General features: G+C 44.1%; 1 protein-coding gene across 3 annotated transcripts in view; it reads left to right on the plus strand.

Moving 5' to 3' along the window:
- The window catches only part of Prtg (protogenin), a 109,638-nt gene that overhangs the window by 54,165 nt on the left and 42,425 nt on the right, over positions 1-13,048 (plus strand). Inside the window, exon 12 of one of the 3 annotated variants that reach the window (XM_087562206.1) lies at positions 10,441-10,785. Within the exon in view, the coding sequence (XP_087418332.1) occupies positions 10,441-10,493 (53 nt within the window). The 3' untranslated portion in view covers positions 10,494-10,785. 3 annotated transcript variants of the gene reach the window in all.

Genomic DNA, 13,048 nt, shown 5'->3' on the forward strand with positions numbered 1-13,048 from the left:
TGCTGACGCTCGACACCTACACTCACACTTACACACATCTGTTCACACACATAAAGAATACGACTGTGCAGTCAAGACTTTGCAAAATGGTGATTAATAGTAAGAATGTTTAACTTAGAAATCACCTGGTTGCTATGTTGGTATAAAACAATTTACGGGGTTGGGGATTTAGCTCAGTGGTAGAGCGCTTGCCTAGCAAGCGCAAGGCCCTGGGTTCGGTCCCCAGCTCCGGGGAAAAAAAAAAGAAAGAAAGAAAAAAACAATTTACATAAATGATGTGTAATAATGTCATGGTCTCCATCCCACCCGTGACTATTACTTCATGATCTCAGACACACTGGAGATAAGACATTGGCCTGTGTTTGGCTTCATCTGTGTTTTCTACACTGGCTTGTCTTTATTTTCTTTTCTTTATGTGGGGAAAGAATTCCATGATGTAATTGCATTTACCAAGTTATGAAATTGGGCTGGGGATATGGCTCAGTCGTGGAGGGCTTGAGTAGCATGGAAGAAAACCCTAGGTTTGCTACCCAGCTTGGTAATGGGAGTTGGGGGAAAGATAGAAACACTGAGACAGAGTCACAGACAGACACATTGGGAGATCAAGAGACCCACTGGACTGTTGTGGTATCTTATACTCACAGTAGGGGTTTCTGAAGCCCTGTGGCTTTTCCTTTTAGATGTTAGCCCTTGGAGGCACTGTGAGAGGAGAGGCTAGTGGGTAAGTAGGACATGCTGTGAACCTGTCCCCGGATGCAGGACCACAGAAATCCATCCCATGGTCCCTTGCCATAGTTTTCCAGATGGTGTTTTGCTTGTAATCTTATTATTCCGTTTTTAATTTAATCTGCATTCAGTTAAATAAATTTACTGTCGGTCTCTGTCACGAAGCTTATAAATGATGAGGAGTGACATATGGTCCATGTCGGGCTTTCTTGATCTACTGGCTACGATGACGCTAACCCAGCCTCTAGAGCCCCAAGCCTTTCATGTTCATGTCCCTGTATGGTTTCCTCAGTGTGCTCTCCCTTTGTATGATGAGCTCATCACTGATGAGAGGGCACTTGTTGCTTTTGTTTCCAGTAGGAAACAGGCTGTGAGAAAATTGATGCAAAGCCATAGATCAGGGCTGGAGGTGGCTCAGTGGTTAGGGCTGGAGGTGGCTCAGTGGTTAATAGCGTGTACTACTCTTGCAGAGGACCAGAATCTGGTTCCCTGAATCCATATGGCAGCTCGCAACCACCTATAAGTGCCAATTCAGGGGATCACCGGCACCGGCACGTAGACATTCCTGCAGACCTCATAAATAAAGATGAAAATCCTTTTTAGGAGCGAGGGCTGTGGCTCAGTGGTGAAGAGCACTTGCTGTTCCAGAGGACACAAGCCCTGATGTGGCAGCTCATAACTATCTGTAACTCCAGCCCCAGGGGGATCTGACAACCTCTTCTGGCCCCCAAAGGCACTGGGTACACACATACCACATAGACATCTATGCAGACAAAACACTCATATGTATGAAATGAATAAATGCTCAAAAATGTACAAGAAAAACATCTAAAGATCCAACTCGGCCCTTTGATTTTTTTTTCTTATTGTTAAAGAACTTGAAATACATAGGAGAAATAGAGATCGATCTATTCCTCAGCATGTTTCTGGGGTGTACATTCCAGCTAGTTCACACTAAAGAGTCAAATAGCTGGCTAGAAAACACAAATGAAAGCAGCTCTGCTCTTGCAAGAAACTCAGAGAAATGTTGCATGCAGACATTGACAGTAAGCTGGGTGTGGTGGTGCACACACCCACAGTGCCAGCACTGTAAGCACTAACTCACTAGGCAGCAAGTTCAGGACCTCTGCAGGGGTATGGCTGGCAGGCGTGTACTTCTGTGGGTTCAAGTAGTGTTCAGCAGTTCAGCAGACTACAAGGTGCCTCCGAACTTGGGACCCCTGATTCTATTCTGTGTTATTAAGTTCCCACCAGGGCCTGGTCAGGCTTTTGACAGGCAAGTGTTAAGACGTGGGAAGGGAAAGGAAGGGAAGGGTGTTCTATGAAGGGGACAGCTGACCATCTGGGACCATTTTTAGCCAGAGCATCTGGCAGTGGCTGCCTGTTTAACAGAGAGTGATGTGTCCAGAGGGCAGTAGGTTAAGGGAATCCTGTCTGTGCCTCGCCTGGTGAATGCGGCTTTCACAGAGCCACAGCTTGGGAAGGGTGGTCTGAGTAGACCCAGCTTTGCTAAGTGGCCTTGGAAATGAATTCACATGCTTCTACTTGCTGATCGAGTGTCGTTTTATATAACAAACTGCTTTCTCAAAATTTCATTTTCACACTAACCCCTTCTGATGCCTTTAGAACCTGTCCTCCTTCCCCACCCCTCCCAGCTTTCATTTCTGGTAATTAAGTTTTCAATTTAAAAAGTATGTCATTGGGACATGGTCTCCCTAGAAACATCCTTAGTTCTTTGTTCTAAAAGACAGAAAAGCAAATGGATTGATATTGTGGTTTGTTTTTTTTTTTAAGTTGACATGACAGAAGATATGAGAGGTTTAATTCCCTTAAAACAGGAAAGATGAAGTCAAATGCTATTTAATTGGTTGCTTGTACAATGTTCCCACAAAGACCTGGTCAACTGAATTTAATTGGGTTTATTAGTGGGAGGTATTTTAAATCATTTTACCTAAGTACCTCAAAGCTCAGTTCCTTAAGATGTGGAGTACTTTGTGGGTTGAAGAAATAAATTCTCATGTCTTTAAAAAGTAAAATATAGAATAGTATGTGTGTGTGTGTGTGTGTATACATGCAATGTATAAAATATATAATTATAATAGCATATAATATATAATGGTCTAAAATATAATGGTTTGAATAATGTATAATGGCTTTATATGGACAAGGCCCGGCGTCCAGGCCTTGATATGCCCTTTGGTGGCGCAGAGGAAGTACTTAGTGCTTCTACTCTGCCCAGGTTTGATTTTAGAACGCAGTTCACTTTCCTGGGATCTGGCTTGTATTCTAGGGGAGAAGTTGCTTTAGGCTTGCGATGTAGTCGTTTGTGGGACCCCTTTTCAGTGCTGTGCTGAGGGCCCTTCAGGATTTACTCACAGTTCTTCCTGCCTCTCTGAGTGTTCATCCAAGTTGTTACAAGATAAATGTTTGCAATATTATCACACAATAAACAAAAACAAAATTAATAAAACCTCCATGTTCCCTGACAGTAGATTGAAAAATATCTTATCTGTTTCTTTATTTTTTGTTTTTTTTTTTTGTTGTTGTTGTTTTGTTTAGTTTTTTCTGGACAGGGTTTCTCTATGTAGCCCCGGCTGTCCTGGAACTCTCTGGCTGGCCTCAAGCTCAGCAGAGATCCTCCTGCCCCTCTACCACCGGAATGATGGGGTTAAAGACATGTGCTGCCACTGCCCAGCCTAGTTATTTCTCTTTTAAAAAAGGATAAAATTTACATTTATTTATTTTTATTTTGACTGCATTCTTATGTCACGGTGTGCATGTGGAAACCAGACAACAGGGTTAGTTCTTTTCTCCATGTGAGTCAGTTTGGCAGAAAGAGCCTTTACCTGCGAAACCCTCTCCGCAGCCGAAGAGGACGCTTTAAGTTCTGAAGTTAGTGCATCTGTTTCCACAGCCAGTGCAGCTAGGGGTACACCTTCTGATCCATTCTTCAGTTTGGGAAATCCCCGCCCGTTATCAAGTCCTCCTAGAGTCATCAAAGGCGTCTGTCAGCCCTCCGCCACACTGCCATTTCCAGCATGCTGAGCTCAGACAAGGGTACCAGCCACCTAAGCACCTCTCTGCTAGAGTTGACGTCAAACCCGCGTCGTGATGGCAAATCCTGGCCTAACCTTTTAGATAGAGACAGTAACAATCCTGTCTGTTTCAGAACGTTAGGGAGGAGTGAAGTAATTCAGACCGAGGTTAGCACAGCACCCTTCGAACGGCATCTGAAGCCTGGAAGACATGGCGGCGTCTCATTTGCAGGAATTCTTTCCCCAGACCCGAGAGTGCACCTGAGTGGCAGGTCACTCAAGTAGCACAAATGCAGCCTTGGGTTGAATTCCAGCCTAGGGGGAGGAATCGATGACTCAGGGTGGAGCCTGTACCTGAAAGAAAAAAAAAATCCACAAGTGGTTTTTGTTTTTGTTGTGGTGGGTGGCGATGGTGTATGGCTTTGTGTGTGTGTGTGTGTGTGTGTGTGTGTGTGTGTGTGTGCTCGCACGCGTGGTGGTGGTGGTGGTGGTGGTGGTGGTGGTGGTGGTGGTGGTGGTGGTGATGGTGCAGGGTTCTATAATTAATTTGGAATTTGTCCAAGGCTGGACTTGAACTCCTGATCCTCCAGTTTCCATCTGTTATGCACTAGGATTACAGAACTGTGCCATCTCAAACCAGCTTTATTCAAATAAGATTTTTATCATGATGATTATTTCATTAGGAAATAAATATTTCTTGGGATATAGTGTGTGTGTGTGTGTGTGTGTGTGTGTGTGTGTGTGTGTGTGTGTGTGGGTAAATTAACCATAGATTGTGTTAAGCCACAGATTTTATCCAGTGAGTTTAGATGAAACCTAAATTTTTTTGCATTTCTTTCTAGTTTGAGAATAGAGAATCTAAGCTAAATATCAGCAAAATTTTCTCCTGATGAGTCAGAAAGTAAGGCGTTAGGTTTTGTGTCTGTGTTGTGGCCTGAATTCTTTTGTCTTCACTAAACCCCTGGTGTTGAAGCTCTGAGCCCCTAAATCATAGTGCTTAGAAATGGGACCAGTGAGAGCATCGTGGGGATGAGTGTGGTCATCAGGGTGGGACCCTGAGCCACTTTCCCAAGGAAAGGAAAGAAGGCACATAAAACAGAATCATCAGAAAATAGAAAAGAGAATTAAGTATCTAGGTATATAAGACCCTGTCATGAAATAAATGGCTCAGATATGGCCCCGCAGTTTAGGAAAGAGAAGAAATCGGGGGAGGACAGAGGGAGGGGCATGGGGAGGGGGACAGACAGTTTGGGACTTTGCCATTCTACCTTCCCTGCCCCTCTCTCTCATAAGTTAGAGTTAACGTTTTCTTGCACCTGCATAAGAGTTCCTGAGTGCTTTGGATTCCCCTACTCTATTTTCTGGTTATAGACCTGACTTTTTGCACAGTTACTTTTCTTCTTCTTCTTAAGGATTACAATTAAGTAGACTTGACATTTCAGACCCAGTAGTGTTATGCTTGGTAAGGATCACATCAAGTAATGGTCTTGAGGCTGGAGAAATGGCTCAGTGGTTAAGAGCACTGGATGCTCTTCCAGAAGACCTGGGTTCCGTGCCTAGCACCCCTATGGCAACGTAAATTGTCTGCAACTGGTAGTAGGGGTTCTGATACCTTCTTCTGGGCTCCTTTAACACCAGACATGCATGTGGTGCACAGATATACACGAAGACAAAACACCCATACACATACAATAAAAGTAAATAAAATCTTAAGGGAATAAAGGCTTGCTAGCCGTGCTGACTCACACCTGTAATCCCAGCCCTTAGGAGACTAAGGCTGAGTGGCTGGGAATTTGAGGCCAGTCTGGGCTACAGAATGGGATGCCATTATGTAAGCCATGGTAGTTTGTTTGTTTTTTCAAGATTTATTTTTATTATTATTTTTATGTGTATGTAGAGAGTGTAGGAGATATGTGCAGGTGAGTGTGAGCGTCTGCAGAAGCCAGAGGTGTCAGGTCCCTTGGAACAGGAGGATAAGTGGTTCTCAGCTGTCCTGGGCAGGAGCTGAGAACTGAACTGGGATCCTCTGGGAGAGCAGCGTGTGCTCTTTTTGGCAGTCTAAAGCCGTGGGCTAAGCAATGCCTGGCTTGGGAATTTGCTTTGCCAGTGCACACAGAGGTTGCCTCAGAAAACACAACTCTGCCTTCCCAGCGCTCAGGAGGCTGAAGCAGGGGCGTCACGTGGTTGAGACTAGGTAGGGATACAGAGAAAGACTCTGTCTCAAAAACAAACACTAAGAATCAAACCCCATAAATCCATGATCATTTTCCAATACCACTTTGTCTGTGGACACTGAAATAAGAAAAAAAATAGAAATTTGACATGCCTCAAAATAGTAGGTTATATTGTTTTGTTTTGGGCTGTTTGTTTGTTTTTTGGGTTTTTTTTTTTGTTTTTTTTTTTTTTTGGTGATCATAAGGCTCAAGTCTGGGTTTTCCTGGGTGCTACTAAACTATATCCCCAGATCCTTAGCCTCCCCCCTCCCCCTTTTTTAATCTCTTTGTAGTTCAGGGTAGATGTATCATGACTATGAAACCCAAGGTGAACTTGAACTTAGTATCTTCCTGCCTGAAATTTTCAAATGCTCAGGTTATAATTACGTGTTATCTCACCCCCACCTTCAATAGTATTCTCTCTAAAACTAATTTTACAACCAATTGCATCTAGACATGTCCAGCCTGTGACTCAAAGACCAGAGGTGTCTCGTCATGGCTATGAATAAATCCAAATCATTTGTAGAGGACAACATCACATCACAATGTTGAAAGACAGGGCGTCACCTAACAGACCATTTTTAGCTCATACACCGGGTCACAGACAGCTGACCTTGCTATGACTTTATGAAGTGCAGAATTTACATAGCTTCCATTCAAAATGTCATCCCAAGACCAGCAGCATAACCTGGACGTTTACTGAAATGCTGAAGGGGGGCTCCTCCATATTTGTCACTTTCATGTATAAGAGTAATTAACGTTTTTTGGTTTTTTTTGGTTCTTTTTTTTTTTTCCGGAGCTGGGGACCGAACCTAGGGCCTTGCACTTCCTAGGCAAGAGCTCTACCACTGAGCTAAATCCCCAACCCCGAAATTAACGTTTTGAGATTTCAGTTTACCGGTTTTACTTATGCCAGGTCTGTGACATCTTACCTTGTCATCTTACCTTGTCACTCCTTTGTGAGTTAGCTCCCAGGAGGTTCCCAATGGCAAGTCTAACAGAACATTCCATCCTCTGAGAAAAATTAATTATTCTAGGCTTGGTGCACCTCATATTAGGAAGTTATGACAGTGTCAAATTAATTCTATTTTGTGTTGTGAAGTGAGCAAAGAAATAAGCAAATCACCATGGAGTTCATTAATTCACAGTTTAAACAACGTGGTTTTTAAGGCGAACCTGGGAGCCTTTAGTTCTCGTTCAAAAAAAAGGATATTTTTCAGCCCAGTCAGTCATGTGATGGGCTCTTGGCCCTCCGTAGCAATGTGGAATACAGAGCCTCAGTGTTCAGCGGAACTCAATAGGTCCGACCTGAAGGGGCCAGGGCAGTCTCTGTTCCCTTTGGCTACTGCTAGGATTATGTCACAGAAGATTCTTGGTCCTGCAAATCAGAAAACGACCTAAATTTAGAAAAGTCTGTTAATGAGCTTCAGTAATCACTAACAATGAACCCCAGAATCAAAACTGTCCTCACAAAATGAAGTGTTGGCCCCTGTGGTTCTTTGCCTGACTCTTTGGGAAGCCATTGCCTAAGAGACAGAGGTCACTAGAAAAACAGTTTTTGGTAAAGGATTTATTTTATTTTTAATTATGTGTGGTGTGTGGGGTGCATCGTGACAACTGATGCCTAAAGAGACCAGAAGAGAGCATTGCATCCCCTATCCCTGGAGTTACAAATGGCTGTGAACCACCTGATTATAGTACTGGGGACCAAACTCCAGGTCTCTGAAAGATCAACACACACTCTCAACCCTGAACGGTCCCTTTAGATTCCAGAAGAGCAAAATTTCTAATTTTAGGATGGATATTTTTTGAAGTACCCATTTTTCTTTTTTTTCTTTTTTCTTTTTTTCGGAGCTGGGGACCGAACCCAGGGCCTTGAGCTTCCTAGGCAAGCGCTCTACCACTGAGCTAAATCCCCAACCCCTGAAGTACCCTTTTTTTTTTTTTTTGGTTCTATTTTTCAGAGCTGGGGACCGAACCCAGGGCCTTGCGCTTCCTAGGCAAGCGCTCTACTACTGAGCTAAATCTCCAACCCCGAAGTACCCATTTTTAAAGGCTGGCATGGGGGGCTGGGGATTTAGCTCAGTGGTAGAGCCCTTACCTAGGAAGCGCAAGGCCCTGGGTTCGGTCCCCAGCTCCGAAAAAAAAGAACAAAAAACAAAAAACAACAAAAAAAAAAAAGGCTGGCATGGCTGTGTGCATCTGTAACCCAGAACTGGGGGTGAGGAGTGGGGGGAGAAAGACAGGGGTAGCCAAGCTTACTGGCTGGCCAGCCTAGCTGAGGACCCTAGCCTGAGCTCCAGGTTCCATGAGAGACCCTGCCTCAAGGAAATACAGCGGAGAAGAATGGAAGAGGACACCTGAGGGCTTCCGCTACACACTTGTATTCAGGGCACACTCCCAACTTGCACTCAAGCACACACACAAAAACACTCACACACACAAACTTAGACTCACATCATATATAGCTAGCTCAGTTCAGAGTTGCCTGAAATAACTCCAGTGTACAGAAAGAATACTCATGTAAGAGTACTCAGCGGTGAAAAATTGTGTCAACATTGGCAAGAAAAAACAGCCATGATGAATCTCGATGGCACTCTGGGAGTGGAATGATAGGCCACGTTCCCAAAAGGCAACAATCACAGACGATTGTTTTCATGGGACATTCTCAGAGTCATCTACAGAAGGGAAACACCCAGCAGCTTAGTGATTACCACTGTTTGTGTCGGGGCTGGGCTTGCCCACCCAGAGGCAGCACGGAAACTATCAGACATGACAGAATTGTTGTATGTTAGCTGTGGTGACAGTTGAATCAGAAGACTTAAGGGTTTTGAGATCAGGTGGCTGGGGCTTGAATCCCAGAGTTTACCCTCTTAGCTGTGGAACCTTTGGTGCAATGGGTAGCAAATTCTCAGCAGCTATTAGCGCTTTTTTAAATGTGATTGGTCAGAGGACAATGGTAGCGCCTTGCTCCTGAGCTCTGAGTGGATACTGTTGCATTTTAAGGAGAGCTTTCAGAACAACAAGGTTGAGGAGAAGGAAACATTGATTCTTCTTCTTCTTTTTTTTTTTTTAAGATTTATTTATCATATATGAGTACACTGTCACTGTCTTCAGACACACCAGAAGAGGGCATCTGATCTCATTACAGATGGTTGTGAGCCACCATGTGGTTGCTGGGATTTGAACTCAGGACCTCTGGAAGAGCAGTCAGTGCTCTTAACCGCTGAGCCATCTCTCCAGCCCTGATTCTTCTTTTAATTATGACACCTCAGTGGCCTGTCCACAACAGTTCAGTATCCTGTGGACATATTAGTTCTTTCATTGCTATGACAAATATCTGACATAAAATATTCAAGGAGGGAAGGGTTGCTTTTTTTTTTTTTTTTTGGTTCTTTTTTTCGGAGCTGGGGACCGAACCCAGGGCCTTGCGCTTCCTAGGTAAGCGCTCTACCACTGAGCTAAATCCCCAGCCCTGGTTGCTTTTTCTAGCTCGCATCATTTCTCTGTGTAGCGCTGGGTGTCCTGGAGCTCATGCCATAGGCCGGGCTAGCCTCAAACTCAGAGGCTATCTACCTCTGCCTCTGCTGGGATGTGGGGTTGAAGTTGTTGTGTCATACCGTGCCTGGCAGGACCCAGTATTTCTGCAGTGCTGTCCTGAGAGAAAATAACAAAGTCGTCACCAATCATGGCTTGCTTAAACAGAAAGTTAAGTAAAGGAGGGGGAAGGGGCAGGGCAGACAAATCTCCCTGAAGGTTCCTTTCCTGTGTGAAGGTGAAACTTCAGATGTTATCTCTTTCTGAGCTGCACCTTTCAATGGACTCCTTCAAAACAAAACAACAACAACAACAACAGCAACAACAAAATCAAACTACTAAAACCTCCAGAACTCTTAATGTGCGGATGATGCCGAGTGTGATGCCACTCTAAGCACTGAATCTGTATCCATGGCCTCTAGAAAGTACATAGGAAGTTCCGGGTGGCCATTTGTGGCTGTTAGGGGACGGAGAGGCACTTTACTTTGAGAGTGGTAGATAGAGTGTCTACTGGTAGATTATCCCCTCGGCATCAGTGCACAACCCATCCTAAGCATCTTGGGCAGTATTAGTTGACTGATAATAGTTTCAAGTGAACTGAAAATACATGCATACATACATATGCACACACATGAGGGAGCTGGAGGGAGCTGGTCCCAGAGGGAGTTGGAGGTGGGAGTGAAGGTCGATTTTCATTGAGACACATTATGTACATTTATGAAAAATTTTAAAGAATAAAGAAACCAATTGATGAGAAAGGAACAAGAAACAAAGGGGATTGGACTCAGCCCTATTCTGGCAGAACTGATGCAGTGATTGTTCTGAATTGGATTTCCAGCAAGTCACAGAAGATGGCTGCACGTTCTTCATCAGTAGAAAGCCTTCTTGAGGCCAGCGTCAAACACAGGCTGTTCTTCCTTTACACACAGGGGACTACAGAGATGAGACCACAACAGCACCCCAGAAGGAAGTGCCCCTCTAGCTTCTGCTGTGCACTGTAGGATATGAGACTGCACTCCTGGCAGGGAGGTAGAGTTCGTGGCTTTATTTCATACTAAAAAACAAAACAAAAATATTTTGGAGGGAAAGAAATAGCATGCTCACGTATTTCATGAAGTGGTTGGGAGCTATCTTTTAGAAAATAGTTCACTTTTTCCAAAAATGTCAAACCCAATGAAATCTTTGTGCATTTGTGGGGTTTTACTTCTGAATTTTGAAGTCCTGCCTTGAACAGCCTCCCCTTTGAAATTCCTGAGTATGCACAGTGATCGCTGAAAAAAAAAATCTGTCGGAAGTCCCACACCCGCGGATCCCGGCCCGCAGCAGCTCTCTGCTCCCAAACCCCGTGGGAGAGAGACCTCACCGCCTGATCAGGTGGGCACTCCTGAGGCTGCAGAGCGGAGGAGACCACCAACACTGCCCACCCCTGCCCACATCCCTGGCCCAAGAGGCAATTGTATAAGGCCTCTGGGTTCCCGTAGGGGAGGGCCCAGGAGCGGCAGGACCCCTGCGCCTGAGACACCGCCGGAACCTGAAGGAAACAGACCGGATAAACAGTTCTCTGCACCCAAATCCCGTGGGAGGGAGAGCCAAACCTTCAGAGAGGCAGACACGCCTGGGAAACCAGAAGAGACTGCACTCTGTGCACATCCAGACGCCAGAGGAAAACACCAAACGCCATCTGGAACCCTGGTGCACTGAAGCTCCCGGAAGGGGCGGCACAGGTCTTCCTGGTTGCTGCCACCTCGGAGAGGACTTAGGCAGTACCCCACGAGCAAACTTGAGCCTTGGAACCGCAGGTAGGACCAACTTTTCCCCTGCAAGAAACCTGCCTGGTGAACTCAAGACACAGGCCCACAGGAACAGCTGAAGACCTGTAGAGAGGAAAAACTACACGCCCGAAAGCAGAACACTCTGTCCCCATAACTGGCTGAAAGAAAACAGGAAAACAGGTCTACAGCACTCCTGACAGACAGACTTATAGGACAGTCTAGCCACTGTCAGAAATAGCAGAACAAAGTAACACTAGAGATAATCTGATGGCGAGAGGCAAGTGCAGGAACCCAAGCAACAGAAACCAAGACTATATGGCATCATCGGAGCCCAATTCTCCCACCAAAATAAACATGGAATATCCAAACACACCAGAAAAGCAAGATCTAGTTTCAAAATCGTATTTGATCATGATGCTGGAGGACTTCAAGAAAGACGTGGAGAACTCCCTTAGAGACCAAGTAGAAGCCTACAGAGAGGAATCGCAAAAATGCCTGAAAGAATTCCAGGAAAACATAAATAAACAAGTAGAAACCCATAGAGAGGAGACACAAAAATCCCTGAAAGAATTCCAGGAAAACACAATCAAACAGTTGAAGGAATTAAAAATGGAAATAGAAGCAATCAAGAAAGAACACATGGAAACAACCCTGGACATAGAAAATCAAAAGAAGAGACAAGGAGCTGTAGATACAAGCTTCACCAACAGAATACAAGAGATAGAAGAGAGAATCTCGGGAGCAGAAGATTCCATAGAAATCATTGACTCAACTGTCAAAGATAATGTAAAGCAGAAAAAGCTACTGGTCCAAAACATACAGGAAATCCAGGACTCAATGAGAAGATCAAACCTAAGGATAATAGGTATAGAAGAGAGTGAAGACTCCCAGCTCAAAGGACCAGTAAATATCTTCAACAAAATCATAGAAGAAAACTTCCCTTACCTAAAAAAAAGAGATACCCATAGGCATACAAGAAGCCTACAGAACTCCAAATAGATTGGACCAGAAAAGAAACACCTCCCGTCACATAATAGTCAAAACACCAAACGCACAAAATAAAGAAAGAATATTAAAAGCAGTAAGGGAAAAAGGTCAAGTAACATATAAAGGCAGACCTATCAGAATCACACCAGACTTTTCGCCAGAAACTATGAAGGCCAGAAGATCCTGGACAGATGTCATACAGACCCTAAGAGAACACAAATGCCAGCCCAGGTTACTGTATCCTGCAAAACTCTCAATTAACATAGATGGAGAAACCAAGATATTCCATGACAAAACCAAATTTACACAATATCTTTCTACAAATCCAGCACTACAAAGGATAATAAAGGGTAAAGCCCAACATAAGGAGGCAAGCTATACCCTAGAAGAAGCAAGAAACTAATCATCTTGGCAACAAAACAAAGAGAAGAAAAGCACACAAACATAACCTCACATCCAAATATGAAATAACAGGAAGCAATAATCACTATTCCTTAATATCTCTCAACATCAATGGCCTCAACTCCCCAATAAAAAGACATAGATTAACAAACTGGATACGCAATGAGGACCCTGCATTCTGCTGCCTACAGGAAACACACCTCAGAGACAAAGACAGACACTACCTCAGAGTGAAAGGCTGGAAAACAACTTTCCAAGCAAATGGTCAGAAGAAGCAAGCTGGAGTAGCCATTCTAATATCAAATAAAATCAATTTTCAATTAAAAGTCATCAAAAAGGATAAGGAAGGACACTTCATATTCATCAAAGGAAAAAT

Source organism: Rattus norvegicus, chromosome 8 (genome assembly GCF_021556685.1).
Source record: "Rattus norvegicus strain SHRSP/BbbUtx chromosome 8, alternate assembly SHRSP_T2T, whole genome shotgun sequence".
Lineage (NCBI taxonomy): Eukaryota > Metazoa > Chordata > Mammalia > Rodentia > Muridae > Rattus > Rattus norvegicus.